We start from the raw sequence: 18,526 nt of genomic DNA, 5'->3' as shown, positions 1-18,526 counted from the left end.
TCCCTGAACAACTCACATTTTAAGCAGACAAGGCAGACATTGGGCAGGGCAACAGGATCCAGCACACACTGAGCAAACAGCAATGCTCTGAAAATGGCACATTAGCGCCTCACTTACCATGAGGTACATGGCCCCCGAGGGCCGGACGGGCTGGAGTCCAGAGACGGCCGACAGGGCAGCATAGCAAAGGTCAGCATTGGACTGAAAGGCAGAAAGGAGAGAGTTCAGGACTCGGGACATTCCAGGAAGCAGCTCAGCAAATTGGAGACAAATTCTTGGCCAGAACCCAAGACAGGTCCCCCACTGCAAATAAAGGGGCATCTAATGCAAACAGGACAGATGTTAACGGCCTTGAGTGCAGTCGAGGCGACTGAGCTGACCTCAGCAAATCAGTGTAGACACCCCCCGCCCCCAGCATTTCTTCCTACAGTGCCTCCTGGCTGGCAGTGCTATGATTGTCAAGAGATCCCCACAGCTGGCACTCCTGCCCCCTCCTGGCAGCACCCCCTGCTGGGAGAGGTCAGGACAGCAGTAGCCAGGAGCTCCCCCCTACCAGCACTCCTGCCCTGTTCCCTCCAGCGCCTCCTGCTGGGAGAGAGTGGACATGGGAAGATGAGGTCCCTAGCGAGACACCACTGTGATGATTCATAGTCCTGTTTGACCTGCTGATGAATGCTGCTGGTCCCCTCTCACTCTAAATACCTGTCTCTCGGGGGGACATACCTTGAGGAAGCTGAGGGTGTTGTGGTAAAACTCTGGGGGTGTTCGGTGGATGATGTGTTCCAGTGCCCCCTGGACAATTGTGCAGGGTCCCAGGATCCTTTGACTCAAGCTTACAAGGCCATTCCTGATCTGAAACACAGGTGACACTCTGACCTCAAAGATCGCACACTCATGAAGGAAAGGAAAATGCTCCCACCCTGACGCCAGCATTTCTAGCTGTTCATAGGATCAAACACGCCCACAATTGGACAAGGGGTGTTTTTCAAACTTTGCAAAGCATTCCGGAGCCAGTCCCATTATCTGGGGTCTGTATCGCAGGTGTCTGCAGACTATCTATGAAGGCCCCAGTGTCACTAGCTGTGTTTGAGGGCCAGAGCTGGTCCCAATCCTTAGCTAGGATCCAGCCCTTTCACACCACTCTTATGGTACAAAGGGGCCAGGAAGCAGCCATTGCTCACTAGCTGGAGTTTCCTGTTACCAGAGCACATCTGATATGCTAGAGTAGCTCCTAGGCTTCTCTGAAGTAGTCTGGGGCTGAGACTGGTACACAACCACCCCCAGAATCTCAGAATCCTTGTGCCTGAGAATCCATTGTCATTGACTGTGGATTTGACTGAACTGTGCACACAAGTGTCAGGGCTTCCCAACCAAACGCGCCAACACCAAAGGGCTGGGACTCGCCTGAAGCAAACCCAAACCAGAGCCTTTGCAAACCAGTCTCTGTTGTGACGCAGTCTTTGGCTCACTCTGCTCATTTCTATTCTGTTTAATCACCACTGGATACTGCATCATGGCCGGCCGGGGACAGATGATATCAACACTGCCCTCTCCCTCTGCTGTCCTTTGTGAGCGCTCGGGTACCCCAGATTTGTGGAAAGCTCCCAGCTCTATGGGGTATCACCGGGCCACAAATCAATGAATGATAACTAAAGAGCCAAAGCTCAGGCTGCACCACTACCTGCTATCTTGTTCCCACCAATAAGGAGAAACCACATTAGAGCATACAGGGACCACAAGGGGGCAGCACGACTTTGTGTTATTCCTGTAGGGGAAACAGGGCCTGCCTGAGAGAGGAAAGCAAAACCCTTCGCCTCCAAAGTGGCACGCAAGAGAAGCAGACATGCCAAACCCGCGAAAAAAATCGCAGAAATTAGGCTTGTTTTTTGGCTTAATTGGCTTGTGAGTTGCTTGTTTGGCTTGCAGCTTGTTGCTTCTTTTTACTGATCGGCTCCTGGCAAGCAGGGGCAAGGGGGGAGAGAGTCAGGGGTGCCCAGTGGGCCCAGTCCCAGACTGCACGCCGGGGGGATCTCGTCACATAGAGTGTTGGGGTTCTTAGGGATTGGCTTGTTTGGGCCTTGTTTTGAAATGGGATTAGCTTGATTTTTGGCTACTGTGAAAGTTGGGGTGCTTATTTACCGCGTGAAAGTTGGCAATTGTGAAGAGAAGGCGGCATGTGTGCATGAAGCAGCAGGCAGGAGCACGAGGGCATGTGCGTGTGAGCCTGCAAGGGAGCGCGTGTGAGCAGGAGGAAGAGTGCATGCCTGTGCCTGAGTGAAAGGCAATGGTGTGCACACGTGCAGGGGAAGGTGCCTGCTGCCGTGCATGTTTAGTGTGTGGCGCTATTGCTGACATCGAGAAGGCCACCAGACAATGTTCCTCACCTCATTCCCAAAGATGTCTCTCCGATCATTAACCAGGATCCATCCCATCCTCCAGCCTGGGACCAGCCAACGCTTGGCCAGGCCTCCGCAGGACAGGATCGGCACGTTGGTGCTGAGAGTTGCTATGGGCTCATACTTGCACTCTGCAAACACCTGTGAGACAGGAGGATGCATTAGCAGCCACTCTCTCCTTCCAATTCCCTGTGAGAGACAGGGGAGCTCTGGGAGGGCAGGGAATTGACTCATTAACTCACTGGCAGGGATATCAAAGCAGTTGAGCAATGAGCAGTGAGACTCTGGCATGAAACAGACAGTGCAAAGAGCAGGTTTGGGGGAGCTGTAGCGCTGCTTCAAGGGGGAATTCATGTGCAGTGCAAAGAGCCAGCCCCTGCACATCTGGTCCTAATTAAGGGATGACAGGGGCCCCTGGATGGGAGACACAAGCACAGCAATGCACACAAGAGCACGAGTGCTCGCACCGCAGCTCTGAGTTTGACCCACTCGGAGGAAAGGAGAGTACCAGACACGAGACGCCCTTCCAGGGGACAGCTGGGCAGACAGGACCAGGGAGCTGCAAGTACAGTACATGGCTGTTCTCAAGGGCAGCAGGACTAATGGCTATGGCTCTTGTCTGGGCTAGTTACTCTTAAATCCTGCTACCAAGGGGCAAGTGTATAGTGAGAAGCCACAGACCCAGGCTCTGGGGGCAGTTTGTGCATGGCAGGGACAGTCACTCACCATGTCTCCATAGATTTCATCAGCTAGGATGGGGACACACTGTCTCGAGGCCACTGGGGGAGAGAAGTAAACACTGAAACTGGCTGCCTTGTTTCCCTACAGGGTGCAGACTCACCCTCATCCTACAGAGGCCAGGGGTGGGCTCTCCCCTAGCCCTACAGAACAGACCCCAATCCACCCACAGAGCGTCTCCATATTCCTTGTTTCGGACTTGCAAACCAGTGGACAAAGCATTAGAGAATACATTGTTAGGAACAATCCTTCCCAGGGCTAGGCTTGCAGGGCCTATACCTGCTCTGACCCCCGGCCTGGGACAGACGCCACTGATCCACTCATAATGTTGAAGGCTTTCCCAGCATGGATTCTGAGAGGTGGATCAGGGGCACGATTCCCATTATACAGCCAGAGAAGGGCCACACAGTGGGTTAGGGATAGACCCTAGAAGCTCTCATCCTGCATCCCTTCCCTGGCCATGCTGACACAGTGCAGGGTTGTCCCAAAGGCCCTGGGAACAGGGTAGGTCACGGAGTGTGGGGTGAATCCTCCAGGCCCTGGTACTGTTATTTTTGTAGCACCAACATTGCCACATAATAGGTCCGGTCCTGCCATAGAGCTCACCATAATTAGACTGAAACAGATAAGCAGAGGATAGGGCAAGGCAGCAAACCACAGCCCTGCCCTGGCTCAGTGCTCACAGACTCACCGGCCAGGATTTTCTGGAGATGGCTCTTGCTGAATACGGAGCCGCAGGGGTTAGATGGGTTGTTCACAATGAGACAGGCCGTCTTCGCATCCACCAGCGACTCCAAGTGCTTCAAGTCAATTTCCCAGGATTTCTCAGGCTAGTGAGGAGGAGGAGGGAGAGGGTGCATGAAGATGAAGAATAAGGCATGGCGTATGGAGTGAGGACCCAGCTGGGGGCTGGGAACCAGGCATTGGGATGAAGTGCAGCAGGGCTGGGCACAGGCTGAGGGACTAGGAGTCCAGGCCCAGAGTGAGGCATGAGGGTCCGGCCAGGCCGCCAGGTGCAGGATGTGGAGCGTGTGTGGCCAGGTGCAGGGCAAAGACCACGCAGACGTAGCTGTGCTTTGCGCCTAATGAAAGGCACCAGCATTTCTTCCTCCCTGTGAGAAGGCATCACTTACACAGGGGCCTTGGGGAGCACGGCCACCATGGAAAGCTGAAGGCCCATGAGAAGGGCTGGGCTGATGGGCTCTGGCAGCAGCTTATTTGGCTTTGGCACTTCACGCCTTCCTCCCTTTTCTTATGAGGAGGGTAAGAGATCCCTGGAAGCTCTCTAGAGGGGGCTGCGGCATTCCGCTCCTAACTGCCTTACCAAGAGGTTGTAGAATTTGACCTCAATCCCCATGGAGAGTGCAAGGGTCTTGTAGAGAGAGAAGCCAGGTCTTGGCACCAGGATGTTCTGCCCTGGATTAGCCAGCACTGCTAATGCAAGTTCGATGGCCTGGCTGCAGCCACTCGTCAGGATAACGTCCTGCAGACAGCAAACGAGAATGAGCTCTTTGAATGCAACCAGAGGCTGCTCTGAGAAATTCCAAAGCAGCCACTGACAGCTGAACTGGGAGTAACGAATTGTCCATGGGTCTGCCAGAAGCAAGAGCTTCTTGGCTAAAAGGGCCTGGAAGAAGCTAAACAGACAGCAGCAGCCACTGCTGGCTTCTGGGAGCTCAAACCCACCAGATCAGAAAGCCAGGAATGGGTGACAGGGGCAGAAAGCCAGATACGATCACTTTGGAAATGGATCACGTCCAGCCATCTTGCTCTCTCCCTGGATAGAGACAAGGTGTGAGAAAAGCCCAGCTGGGGCCCCACCGTGCTCCACTGTCTCGTTTGTTGCTAACACCACGGAGCCCATTCATTCTCCAGTGAGGACACTTGCCAGGAAGGCTTCATTACCTGAGCTTCCAGAGGTGCTTCGGGGCAGCTATAATACGCAGCAACCACCTGCCGGCAAGACTGGTACCCTTGGGAGAGAAGGATGGAATATGGAGTGACGGTGGTTTCACCGGATTTCCCCATTCTGGGCAGGAACCACCAGAGGCATGGGACAGAGACACGCAGCACAAAGAGGGGTCTCCAGAGGAATAAACCCCAGGGCAGGATGGAATTCGTTTGAATTCCGAAGGAAACAAAAGACAACATTAGTGGGCCCTGACACAAGCACCTTGTTCCATCACTGAACCAGCTATTCTCAGCACCCAGGGCAGGTGAGTGACATCCTGGCCCCTGAGCAGGCCTGGAAAGTGCAGGCTTTACAGCACAGATAAGGGCCTGCTCCAATGCAAAGTCCCCCTGCCCCTGAATTAATGCCCCATGCCCAGTCCCCACAGCCCAAGTTATCTCCGCCGGTAACTGGGTCTACAACCTCCATGGCCAAGCCAACGTGGTGCAGAAAGTGCAGTACTTATATCAGCTAACACCAAGAACAAAGCTGTGTGGCAATGCAGCAATCTTTGCTCTGCTCCAGGGCCCTCACTCTGAGGGGATATTCTCAGTGTCTATGGGGTCACAACAGGGATGGATTTGGCCTCCCGTGGGTCTTGAATGATTGTTTGAAGCACTTTCCTGTGAAGAATGGGACTAAAACAGCTAGCCAAAGTGACAAGATATGGAGCAGAATGAGGATGCAACACCCTGCCCACATCACACTACTGTGAGGAAACCTATCCAGGAGGCAGAAGAATGTCTGGCCCAGCCTTTTCCCAGAACAATGGCCACGTAATGACCAGGACAAAGCAGCACAGCTCCTCCATGAGCAAATCAGGCCTCCAACCTGTTCCAATGCCCTGCTGCTCATTGGTGTGCATGGGCATACACAGGGCCAGAGGAGTATATGCATCGGAGTGAGTCAGTGTCAATCAGAAAGATGTAACAGGACATCCGTCTAGATCCCCTGGCTCAGCCCTGTCCTCCTGTGCACAAGCTGGGCTAGGACACTGCCCTTAGAAGAGGAATCATGGGGCCTTACCGACTGAAGGAGCATATCCATTGTAGTTCCCTGAGTCCAGGGCCTCCTTCACAGCCTGGATGACCTCATCATCAGTGGGGAGGTTTCCAAATACCGTTGGGTCACCTTTTAGGGAATGACAAACAGCAAAATCCTTTTTTCTCATGTCCTTTAATGATGGAGCTGTACACAGCACACCCTCCCCTCCTGCATGCTTCAGAGACCCCCCGGCTGCAGCTCAGCTCGGGGGCCCTCAGTATCCCACCTCTTCGCTACCACCCCCACTGTACAGCCACACAAAGCACTGCCGGCAGGGACAGCGCATTTCCCAGTACTCACCTAGGGACAAGGAGATCATGGGCTTGTTTGGGTTGGGTTCCACTTTCATAGTGTCCACGATGGCTCGGATGGGATTGAAAGTCTTCTTGGACATCTCAGAGGCCCGGACTGCCCATCTAGGCTTCCGGTTTTTCACCTTCCCCAGGGAGAGGCTGTTCCCATTTCTATGGACATGGACATCGCTATTCCCGTTCATTTGGATCAGGTAAGAGTCCATTCTGAGATCTGCCCGAGAGAAAGGGCACTCCCCAGAGTTAGCCTTTGTTGTGCATTATTTGTTATGCACCAGCTGTGTGCTCTGCCCCATACAAGATACAAAGGGGAGTTGCTGCTTGAGGGGCCAAAAGTGAGGCCTTTGAAGTTAGGCCTTTGATGGTCACTGGGCCTTACATATTGATCCCTAATCCCAGTTCCTAGATCAGCAGTGCCAACAGACAAGCTGGGAGGGAAAGGGGGGGGGCAGAGAGAGTGGGGATGGGGAAGGGAGAGAGAGGAAAGAAACAGATGGGGAAAGCCAGCCCACATTCTAATGAGACTAGGGTGACCACACACAAGTGTGAAAAATCGGGATGGGGGGTAACAGGTGTCTATATAAGACAAAGCCCCAAATATCAGGACTGTCCCTATTAAATTGGGACATCTGGTAACCCTAAATGAGACCCTGCCACAGGAGAGCAGGAATAAAGATGCTACTCCACCCCAGCTCCACCCACAGCACAAACTCCACCCACAGCCCCACAGGAGAGGCAGGTTTCTGCTAAAGCCGCAAATTGGGAGTTTGCAACCTTGTCATTTTCATGGTCATCACTGGGCTTCAGAATTAACACACTGCTGAGATGAATGAGGGTCAGTCACGCCTCCCAGAGCTGTTAGGCTGAAGCCATCCTAGGTGTAAGGCCCTGACAGCAAGGATGGATTTACCCAATTTGTGACTGCCTGTCTGTCTGCAGACATTCTGAGCACTGGCCGGGGTGACGCTCAGAAAGGACAGGCACTTAATGCTGTTAAAATGACAGCTGAGACTCTGCAGAAATGCTGTTGGCCCTGCACTGTTCTTCAGGGCAGACCCTGCAGAGAGGAAGGTGTAAAACACACGATTCCCTCCCTGGCACTGAGAAGGCAGCAGAGAGATGGCTCACAGGGAGGAGATGTGGGTTGTAGCCCACGAAAGCTTATGCTCTAATAAATTTGTTAGTCTCTAAGGTGCCACAAGTACTCCTGTTCTTTTTAGGGAGGAGATGAGAATTCCTGAGCAGATAATAATGGGCATAGTGAAGGGTGTGCAGCGAAGCTCCTAGAAAAGGGGAGCTGCCACTGGCTAAGGCAGAACGGACTCAGTCACCTAGACTGTGGCTTGGACCAAGGGTCCCCCCCACATACTGCTCACAAGCAGGGCTGGCTCCAGGGTTTTGGCCGCCCCAAGCAGCCAAAAAAAAAAAAGAAGCCGTGATCGCGATCTGCGGCGGCAATTCGGCGGGCGGTCCTTCGCTCTGAGCGGGAGTGAGGGACCGTCTGCCGAATTGCTGCCGAATAGCTGGACGTGCCGCCCCTCTCCGGAGCGGCTGCCCCAAGCACCTGCTTGCCAGGCTGGTGCCTGGAGCCGGCCCTGCTCACAAGGGGCTCAGGCTACACTCACATACTGTGAGAGGCTGAATTAACTGAGCAGTGATGTTGTGCTTTCTAGCTACAAAAAGTGTCACCAGAATAGTGACGGATTCGTCCCCCAGCGACTGTAATCCCAGCTGCACAGACCTCCCCACTGCTGGCTTTCCAGGACAGATGAGACATAGGCAGAGCAGTGAGATTTCAGCCCTCACTTTTCCCCAGGTTAGTTCGAGTTTCTCCTTTGAGGTTTGAGCCCTTCTTGCACTTATGAGCTCTGCTGAGGAAAGCCAGTTGGGAGAGAGAAACCATTCAGCAGAGCCCAGTGACAAAGAAACCAGCCACAGACTCAACCCAGTCCAGAAAAGAAAAGCATTTGGCCTGAGCTTCTGGCCTCCTTGCTAGTGCAGCTGGGGTCTGAACACACACCAAGGAGCCTACTTGACCAGTCTCCGGCACAGGAGAACCTGCACGCAGCACAGCAACAAGATGGGTCTGAAACAGCCCCACAGCCTAGAACCCTGGGCACTCCCTGTCTGCAGGGGAAACTGGCTGCATGGAAAGAAGAAACTCTGCCTCTGCAGTGACCCAGGCCAGTCTCTCCCAAAGGAAACACCAAGTGCTCAGTACTTTACCTTCTACAGCGCAGAGGGAGACACTCCAGTGCCCAGTGTCCGAGTCTGTCCCTTATCCTTGACAAGTTGCCCTGAGAAGAAACTCAAATGCAATTCCCCAGCCCATGAAATAATTTCCAGAACTGGGCGTTGGGCTTGAATCCTTCGGCTATTGGCTGTCAGTGAGGGCTGTGCTCCCCCACTCAAAAACACCCCCTCCCTCCCCACTACAACTGCTCTCACTTCAAACATCTGGTGCTCTCCTGCACATTAACTCTTTCTGGGAGCTGCAGGCAGAGGGGCATAGTTTGGATTTCTGGATGTCACTGGGCACTTCCTCTCTGCGCTGCCTCCCCCTGTGCACTTAGCTATGGGAGTCCCCAGCGGCCCAGGAACCCCTGACCTAAGCACATTGTAGAGCCACTGCCCCCTAAAGTGGGGGACAACAAACCTGCAAGTTTGTCCTTTCCACCCCAATGCTTTGGGCCCCTCGTTTCTAGATCCCATAGCTCAGAAAGGGCACAGATTGCAGGCATCATGCAGATACCTGTGAGAGGGGCTGTTACTCCTTTGGCAACTGAACAAACAGGCACACATCTCCTCAGCCTTTGTCTGAATGTGCCAGGGCCCTAAGAGTTAAAGGGAGTCTCAGTTGTCCCAGTTATTTGTCCCAGGGCCCACACAGCCTGATCTTCTTGGTAGATAATGGAAGGTGATGCAACTTCTCTCCCCTCAGTGCAAACAGCTCATGATTCCAAATGTTCTCTTGGGGTGGGCAGGTGCTGGGATGTCACAGCAAGGTGAAGTGACACTTCACTGCCCCTTGGGGTGCTACTCCGGGAGGGCAGCATGCACAGGTAAAGGAGGTTTTAATTTTTTAGCCTTACAAAGGCTGCTTCTAGTCCATAGATGCCAACCCTCCCCCACTGAGACTGTGTGTGTCTGGGGCTGACTGAAGATCAAAGAGCTGCTCATGGGCTGCAGGAACCCTGCTAATCTCCCTGCAAACAGACAGGATGATGACACAATGTCAGGGGTCAGCGGTCATCATGACAGTGCCTGTTGGTATCCACCAGTGTAGGTGGAGAAAGGATGAGCAAGGCCCTGGCTTGGCCCGGTGCTTACATTACCCAGCCACCAGCCCTGACAGGCTATTAGCATTAATTCTGCAGCTCTGCCCCAGAGTCAGCTGGAAACAAAACGGTGCACATCAGCCCCCAGGGTGCATCTGCATGGTGACATGTTGCCCTGTCAGAACGTGGCTATAACCAGGTGACATGATGCTCAGCATAGGCCAGGACAAGCTGCAGCAGCCTTGTGGCAGCTACTGCCCAGGGTTACTCCCAGCTAGCTGACATGGGCACCCGATTGTGCTGGATGGGGACAGAAACAGCCTTTGCCTGAAGCAAAGAGCTCACCGTTTTGTCTTCTAACAGGAAAACACATTGTTGTGTGGACCAGGTCCCGGCAGCAAGGGGCCTCCTGGGCACTTAGGGGGCTGGCCAATCTCTTGCTGGAGGCACTGGGCTTGTCTGGAGGCTGGGGAGTTGTAGAACATCCAGTGTCCCTACTGCTGAGGCCTGTGGGGCCAGGCCTGCACTATGATCAAGGAAGAGAATAGTGGAAAACAAAGTGGCTCTGCCACTGGGATGCTGAGACCCCTGGTGCTGGGACATTGAGCACTGGAAGGGCTGATGGCAGTACCAGGATACTGCACTGGTGTTAAGGGTCAGGTGCCCAGGAGCAACCCCCCAGCTGGGCAACGTGCGCTGAAATAGCTGCTGCATCCCTCGTGCCAGCGCTCGTCTAAAGATTTCACAAGAAAAATGGCCTGTGTCAAAAACAAACATTTCACAAAGCAATTTAGTTTTTGAAAACTTTGTTTTTTTTCCAAATGAAAAACTACATTTTGTTATTTTCATTTGCTGTCTGTCCCCCGCCCACCCCCACACTTAAAAAAAAGAAAGAAAGAAAATGAGAAGTTGGCTTCTACCAGAAACTCCCAAACAAAACATTTTCAAAATGTTTGTGAATTCTTCTTTCTGCCTCTCCCACAGGCTTTTATCTCTTTGAGTTCAGGCAGAGCTGTAAGGGTTAAGTCCTGAGGCCCTCACATAGACTATTCTGCCTGGCAATAAACACCCTAAACTGACGCAACCCAGAGACTCTACCCGTAATCCTGTGCATGGCAGTGAGGTTCAGAGGAGGGCATGGCAGGACCCTGCCTGCAGCAGGGACAATATTGGCATGGAGACAACGGGTAATCTGTGTTACATAAGGCTGGGGACTGGCCAGATGGAGCAGCAGGAAGTAGGATCCAGAGGGAGCTGTGGGTTCCTTCAGCCGTGGCCTACAGTAACAAGAAGGGAATGGAGGTGTTTAGGCATGCACGTTCCTTACCCAGCCTCAGTTCCCTGGAAACTCAGTGCCCCCAGATACAACAGGCATGGCTTTGCAGAAGGTTCTAGAAGAGGGTGACACAGGCATCTTTGATCCCATGAGTGGGAATCTACAGAGGTCCCTGAAGAAGAATCGGGGGGCATGTCTACACTGCCCTGCTATTCGGGCTAAGGGGGTGTGAACAGCAGTGCACAGTCAGGAATACATGAATGCAAACTTGGAACCTTTACGTTCGGGACTGCAGCATCCACCTGGGGGGAGGGAGTTACAGCGCAGACCTTTGGTGCATGCACACTGCTATTCACATGCCCTTAGTCCGAACTGCGGGGCAGTGTAGACATGCCCTGAATTACACGCAAGGCTGGAGACCTGCCTAGAGAAGGAGGGAGTGAGATCCAGCGGGAGCGATTCCAGGGTTACCTCTCCATGGCACTTTAGACAGTGCATGAAGAAGCAGGGAGGAGGGTAGGATACACCAGAGACTAGGGGAGGATGGCAGTGGTGGAGTTCTTGTGCTACAGGGCACTGGGTAGCCACTCTTCTGTTCCTACCCACCAGGAAGCTGGTAGCTTCAACTAGTCAAGAACTCAACAGTCCACTTGCCAGTCCTGACACATCTCCTTTGGCCCAGTCCTACATCTTGGTTTCACTCTCTCCGTCTCCTCCTGGGCCTGTCAACGTACTGCTTTCTTTTTACCCAAGTGGTTAGTCAATATTTGGGGTGTTGGCAATTGTTTCTGTCAGGAGGAGAAATTGATGACATGAGTCAAGTATTTCTTTGATGCAATCCTATTTATAGAGGATGTACAAAGTCCTGTTTCCCCAAACACAGTAGGAACAAACAACAGGAGGCAGTTCCTTTGCTCACTAGTCTAAGGCCAAGGCTACACTTCAAAGTTCTCCGGACATACCAATGTCAGTCAGTGGTGCAAAGAGGTGTGATCTGTGACTGACATCACTACCTTGCCAACAGCTTCTAGCACAGATGCAGCTCTATTTACTGGGGGTGGAATTAGGTGTACCAGCAGAAGTTTTGCAGGAAAAACTGGGTCCAAAGGAAGAGTACTTGCCAACTCGGAGAAGGATCGGGATATTCTGCAGGGAGACTTGGATGACCTTGTAAATTGGAGTAATAATAATAGGATGAGATTTAATAGCGAGAAGTGTAAGGTGATGCATTTAGGGATGACTAATAGGAATTTCAGTTATAAGCTAGGGACGCATAGGTTAGAAGTGACGGAGGAGGAGAAGGACCTCGGAGTCCTGGTTGATCGCAGGATGACTATGAGTAGGCAATGCGACGTGGCTGTGAAAAAAGCTAATGCGATCTTGGGATGCATAAGGCGAGGTATTTCTAGTAGGGACAGGGAGGTGCTGCTTCCGTTATACAAGGCGCTGGTGAGACCTCACTTGGAGTACTGTGTGCAGTTCTGGTCTCCTATGTTTAAAAAGGATGAACTCAAACTGGAGCGGGTACAGAGAAGGGCCACTAGGATGATCCGAGGAATGGAAAACCTGTCCTATGAAAGGAGACTCGAGGAGCTTGGTTTGTTTAGCCTAACCAAAAGAAGGCTGAGAGGGGATATGATTGCTCTCTTTAAATATATCAAGGGGATAAATACTAGGGAGGGAGAGGAATTATTTCAGCTCAGTGCTAATGTGGACACGAGAACGAATGGATATAAACTGGCCGTGGGGAAATTTAGGCTTGAAATTAGACGAAGGTTCCTAACCGTCAGAGGGGTGAAATTTTGGAACAGCCTTCCGAGGGAAACGGTGGGGGCGAAAGACCTGTCTGGCTTCAAGATTAGGCTAGATAAGTTTATGGAGGGAATGGTTTGATGGGATAACGTGTCATTAATCAATTAGGCAATAATGGCCATCGCTGGTAAAATGAGGGTCTGGCTAGAGACTCTTGCCTGTATGCTCGGGGTTCTGCTGATCGCCATATTTGGGGTCGGGAAGGAATTTTCCTCCAGGGTAGATTGGCAGTAGCCCTGGAGGTTTTTCGCCTTCCTCCGCAGCATAGGGCAGGGGTCGCAAGCTGGAAGATTCTCCGCAACTTGAAGTCTTTAGATCACGATCTGGAGACTTCAACAGCAGAGTTAAGGGAAAGTGGGGGGGGGGGTCAACATTTATGGCCTGCATCATGCGGGAGGTCAGACTAGATGACCATATTGGTCCCTTCTGACCTTAAAGTCTATGAGTCTACTTTGCTGGTATAAAACACAGTACACCTATATCAGCAAAGCACTCTAGTATACACTAGCCCTGAGACTCTTTCCAGCCAGCACTCTGCCCAAAAAGCTCTCTCTTGTGGCCTTCTCTCAGGGCCACATTACAAGTCACTTCACTTCTGTCTCCTGGCTTTCGGCCTCTCTTTGGGTGCTTTCTGGCTGCTTCTGGCTCAGTCGCGGACACAGCTGCAACCAAAGGAAATCCTAGCCCATGTTTGTATTCACTCTAGTCTTTGGGCAGTAGCTGGCTACCTTTGTTTTGGATCTCACTATACAACAAGGCATTAATTTGTTTCCTTGTTTAGCTGGAACGGAAAGTGGTTATCACACCCACCAAGGTCAGTGAAATCTGTGACTGCCCATAAATCAAAGACATACTCCCTGGAATCCAAACACCCTTCAGTATATCATACTTAACATGTCCCACACCAACTCTTTGTCTTCCCTGTCAGCCTCTCAGCTGCCCCATTCTCTGTGTCTGCTTACAACCCTATCCTCCCTGCTGCTCAGCGGGTCCCACCCTATCTGGGAGTCAGCTTTGCTGTCTCCCTCTCTCATGCCCACCTATCCAGGCCATGTCCAAAATATTGCTGGTGCTTTCTTAGTGCTGCCAACATTTATAATTTTATCACGAGTCTCACGATATTAGGTATTTTTCTTCAAGTCCCAGCTCCTGGGTTTCTGTGGTTACAAGAGAATCTCAGCCTTCATCTAAAAAAAGAAAAAAATTGCTTGCCTTCAGGGCTACAAAGAAAAGTTGGAAACTGTGAACCAGAGGCTCCAACATGAGGAGACAAATGAAAAGAACCCCACATTTATTATTTTAAAATCTCAAGATTTTTAAGGCAATTCTCAATTTTGGAGGCTGGACTCATGATGTCTGAATGATTAGGCTTGTCAATACTGCTTCCTTTATCACATCTCTGAGACCCAGACTTCTCTCAACAGCTGTGCTGAGCCCAGTCTTCTGCAACAGCCATAATGTGTAACACTGTACCACAGTCCCCAGAAAGATGTCCTGTACAAATAGCACAATGAACAGACAAACAGCATAGTGCAGGCAATCCGTTCTCACTTCTCGTAAGATTTCATGTGCCACAGCTAATCAGGGTATCATCAGAACATAGCCAACATGTCTCATATACAACCACAAACCTTCTAGGCCCAGATCATGAAATCCTAGCATTTCCCTGAAAAGAGCAAAGACCAGGAGGGTGACAACATCACACTTGGTAGTGGAGATATGTACCTGTGAAATCAATGCGAGGAAGACTCAGCTCACAAGCAGTACAAGTATAGTGGCTTATCCAAACTGCAGATGTGGGCTGTGGGTTTCTTAAACAATTATGAAACAGAGGAGGAGGGACGATTACTATCACTGCAGTACAAATTCCTTTGGAAAACTTCTTCATCCCAAAATTTTATGAAGTAGGTATGGAAGGATTAGAAAAGTGCAGATGGAAAGCTAAGGCTGCCTACATTGTACATTTCTTTTAAGTCTCACTTGGCTTTTCCTGTCCCTCTGTTTATAACTCGGATACACCTGGAAGGGTTTTAACCCTATGTTATTGACATGCCTGGCCTCGATGTGGTGTCTCTAGAGATGTTCATGGTCTCTCCAGACACTTTTCACAATTTACCACGTACCTGCTTTCTCACATTGATTTCAGCCATGAGAAGATAATTGTTGTTTATATTACCCCAAGGCTAAGCTCTAGAGGAGGCCACAAAAAGCCTTCCAAAAAATGTCTGCCTCTTCAGACTGACAGGGAGACCACACTTAACTTCTGTGCATTAAAATGAGAGCCCATTGCTTAGAGTTTCTGCCCAGCTTAGGCAGCAGCAGCAAGCAGGCCTCGGATAAGCTGCTCAGGGGAACGCAGGTCTCTTGTTTCGGTGGCCATTGAACTTTACACCACGTGTGTATGGGTCTGGGAGTAGCACTAAGAGACTCCCTGCCCTCCCCCTGTTCCTCCCAGGAGCTGAAAGCACTTGCTGGTGCCACAGGGGGTTGAGTCCAATCCCTTTCCACCCCAGCTCTTGCTCCCAGGGCTGGAGGAGCTGTAGGGTCACCAGCCAATCAGTGTGCTCAACTCACTGGCACTCTGATGGTGCCCAAGATGATACCTGTCGTTAGAGAGAGGATCGTGGGGTGGAGGGCAATCAAAAGCCCTGGCTGGCTGAGAGGGCCTGAATCGATGAGTTGTGCTCATTGTTAGAGCTGTTGTGCTTTGTGGACTCTCACAGCTGCCCAGCAGCAGGACGTGCTATTGGGAACAACTCCGGTGTCACTGCCCTGTGTGGGGAAAGATCTCTCCTTGCTCTGCCTTAACATCAGAGCAAATATTAGGTAACTGGGTCTCCTGTTTTTGATTTATTACGTAAGTGTTTCATGCTGTTGCACAGTCCACACGGAGTAAATAACCAACAGAGCTGGGGATTGGGAGGGAAAGAGAGGTGCAGTGGGATGGAGGTGCTGTGTGTGGTGGAGAGGTGGGAGGCTGTCATATTGCGTTCATTGTTCCTATGATTATTTATTTACAAGAGACAGTTGGTACACCTTGCTATGACGTTAGGGAATGTCCAAACAAAAGGCTCCTGGCTGCCTTGCATTGGAACAACCACAGGAAGAAGAGACTGGGCATTTCACTCTATTGCCTCCTCTCTGGTTTGCAACACAGGGTGTCTATCCCAGTTACTGCGCCAGGTCAGCGCTCTCACCTAAAGGCAAGGCAGGGCAGGCCAGAGCTGAGTTCCCTCATTGACAAAAGGCACCTAGTGAAGCAGCAACAACAGAAGCAACGTGGAAAAGCAGAGTCAGAGAGAATGCCAAAGCAAGAACAAGAACTAAAATATTGCCCCTTCCTGGCTGGCACGCCTCCCCCACCTCAGAACCACCTACTCCTTCCCCCTCCCCATCTGTCGCTGTCTCCCCACTTCATTGCCCCCCATGCCCTTCTCCAGCCTGCGCTCCCTCCCCACATGCCCTCTCCATCTGGCACTTCCTCCCTACCTCACCACAACTATATCCCAGCTGAGCCTGAACACGAAGGTCTCTGCACTTCTCTCCCTGCACCACAGGCTGGGCAGCATTTCCTTAAGAGTCATGGTCTGGTGAGTTTGCTGGTCTTTCCCCTGCAAACCCTGGGCAGATGTGAGGTGTTTGCAAGGCGCCCTTAGACCCGCCTGGGCTGTGGGAGCTACTCTGTTTTCAAGGCTACTTACTGAAGCACAGTCTATACTACTGCAGTTTGCTCTAGAAGGCCAAAGGCATGAAATGGCCCCACTGTCTTCATGAATCTCGCATGGGGTTGTATTTTCTGCACCTCCCTGACAATCATTGCCAGCCCCAGCAAAGGAACTGAAGCAATGGACTCTTGCGATAATTGGACCTAGAAATTTACATTAATTGTGAGCTTGACTGTAAAAACTATGTAAAGTTGCTAAGATGTCACAATAACCGGGGGGAGGGATAGCTCAGTGGTTTGAGCATTGGCCTGCTAAACCCAGGATTATAAATTCAATCCTTGAGGGGGCCACTTAGGGATCTGGGGCAAAATCAGTACTTGGTCTTGCTAGTGAAGGCAGGGGGCTGGACTCAATGACCTTTCAAGGTCCCTTCCAGCTCTAGGAGATAGGATATCTCCATTTATATATAAAAAAACCCCCAACCTATAACAACAAATGTTGATGGGAAAAGGTGCTGAAAAGATCTGTTGATATAACTCAAGGACTGTGTTAAGATCATGCTTGGTAAAAATACAAGATGTGGAACCAGAAATTAAGAAACCAAAATTGATGTGTCAAATATTAGGACTAATTGGTGGGCAAAATAATGAGGCAACGGGCTATTCTACCGACCATTCCCTTTGTGGGTCCTTAAAGAAAAATTGGGTAGAACAGATGGAGGCTACTAGAGTGAACTTCAATTTCTTAGCTGCCTCCCCTACCGTTTCCTGGGACCCTGGGCCTTCGTCATCCTGATCCTGAGCAATGTCCCGATCAGACAGGCCAGAGAGAGGGCTTCAGATGACTTTGCCACCCCGACTGGTTCCAGCTGAACCCCAAGCACCACCTGAGATGAAACAGGATCAGATTTTAGCAGCAGCAACAGCTCCAGCCCATGGCAACTAACTTCTCTTTTCCCCTGAAGGACAGTTATTACCATCTTTGATACCATCTTTCTAAGAGACTGTCAAACAAGGGCTTTCCCTTCTAACAACATTCTCCAGCTAACGAGAAAGAGAACAAGGCATGTTGTTAAAATGAAAGCCTTACTTAATACTTTACATTTCAAATGCTTTAACTTTTTTCCTTCTTCTCTCTATTGTTAACAAACAATTGAAAGGATATTTAATGCTATGTTTACCACGATACTAAGCAGGCTGAGTGTTCTGTATACCCAAACCTAGACTTTGTTTAATGCTGGACAGTGAATTAATGCAACAGGGCCACTCAGCGTAAAGCCAGCCCACCATCCTGTCTGCAACAGCACTCACCAGAGGAATATTCAAGGGGTTTGTCTATACAGCAAAAAACTACAACCCCCAGCAGTGAGCCTCAGAAGCCGGGTCTACAGACATGGGCTCGCAGGGCTCATCCCATGGCATTAAAAATAGCCCCATGGGCATTGTGGCTCAGGCTGGAGCTCGGCTCTGAAGCTTGGGGGGGCGTTGTCAGTGCCCGAGGTGGGACGTCTCTAGCCAGCTCTTGTTAGTACCCCTGTGCAGGAACCCGGAGTGTGTGGCAGGCTGAAGTGTGGGTCCCTGGTGTAGGGTTTCGCTGTCCAGCATTAAACAAAGTCTAGGTTTGGGTATATTCAACCAGACAGCAAATGTGAAAAATCGGGACGGGGGTGGGGGGGGTAATAGGAGCCGCTATAAGAAAAAGAGCCAAAAATCAGGACTGTCCCTATAAAATCAGGACATCTGGTCACCCTAGGCTACAGGCTCACACCCCGGTGCAGTTCCCGGGGGATCAGGTGATGGGTGTGCTGAGCTGGTGCAAGCGCTGCGGGTTTCTCCCACGGCTGCTGTGTGACTCCCCTGGGACCCCAAGTCTGGGGACGAGCATCCCCTGGCGGGGCTCGAACCCCCGCCACAGCCAGAGGCGCCTGGCTGGGTCCGCGTCCGGCCAAGTGTATCGCAGACTTCGGCCACCACAAACACCGACCGCCAGCCTCCGCCTCAGGCCCCGCCCCCACGGCCCGGCCCCGCCCCGCCAGGTGAGTCCCCCTCCCCCCCC

At 51.5% G+C, this 18,526-nt stretch overlaps 2 protein-coding genes across 2 annotated transcripts in view; one reads left to right on the top strand and one right to left on the bottom strand.

Moving 5' to 3' along the window:
* Positions 1 to 6: 6 nt before the first annotated feature.
* LOC113404993 (tyrosine aminotransferase-like) lies at positions 7 to 6,793 on the bottom strand. Its single transcript, XM_029914179.1, has 9 exons — positions 6,430 to 6,793; positions 6,112 to 6,216; positions 5,040 to 5,107; positions 4,459 to 4,617; positions 3,826 to 3,964; positions 3,123 to 3,175; positions 2,385 to 2,537; positions 724 to 852; positions 7 to 201 (listed from the first exon to the last, which is right to left on the bottom strand). The coding sequence occupies exons 1-9, from the start codon at positions 6,644 to 6,646 to the stop codon at positions 13 to 15; spliced, it is 1,212 nt and encodes a 403-aa protein (XP_029770039.1). The 5' UTR covers positions 6,647 to 6,793; the 3' UTR covers positions 7 to 12.
* A 9,595-nt stretch (positions 6,794 to 16,388) lies between these two features.
* The window catches only part of LOC113409389 (MARVEL domain-containing protein 3-like), a 12,981-nt gene continuing 10,843 nt past the window's right edge, over positions 16,389 to 18,526 (top strand). Inside the window, exon 1 of the mRNA XM_026663236.1 lies at positions 16,389 to 16,396. Coding sequence (XP_026519021.1) covers positions 16,389 to 16,396 — 8 coding nt within the window. The remainder of the gene's footprint in view (positions 16,397 to 18,526) is intronic.

Source organism: Terrapene carolina, unplaced genomic scaffold (assembly GCF_002925995.2).
Source record: "Terrapene carolina triunguis isolate 2854851 unplaced genomic scaffold, T_m_triunguis-2.0 Scaffold32922, whole genome shotgun sequence".
Lineage (NCBI taxonomy): Eukaryota > Metazoa > Chordata > Testudines > Emydidae > Terrapene > Terrapene triunguis.
Note: the sequence above shows the minus strand (reverse complement) of the source record. Positions and strands in the feature narration are given on the sequence as shown.

What these genes read in the sequence shown, in the direction of transcription:
- LOC113404993 (XM_029914179.1), bottom strand. Translation starts at nt 6,646, where the DNA reads ATGGACTCTTACCTGATCCAAATGAACGGGAATAGCGATGTCCATGTC. An exon ending in TCAAATTCTACAACCTCTTG is followed by an intron (nt 3,965 to 4,458) that starts GTAAGGCAGTTA and finishes CCTCCTCACTAG; the next exon opens with CCTGAGAAATCCTGGGAAAT. An exon ending in TCTCCAGAAAATCCTGGCCG is followed by an intron (nt 3,176 to 3,825) that starts GTGAGTCTGTGA and finishes TCTCTCCCCCAG; the next exon opens with TGGCCTCGAGACAGTGTGTC.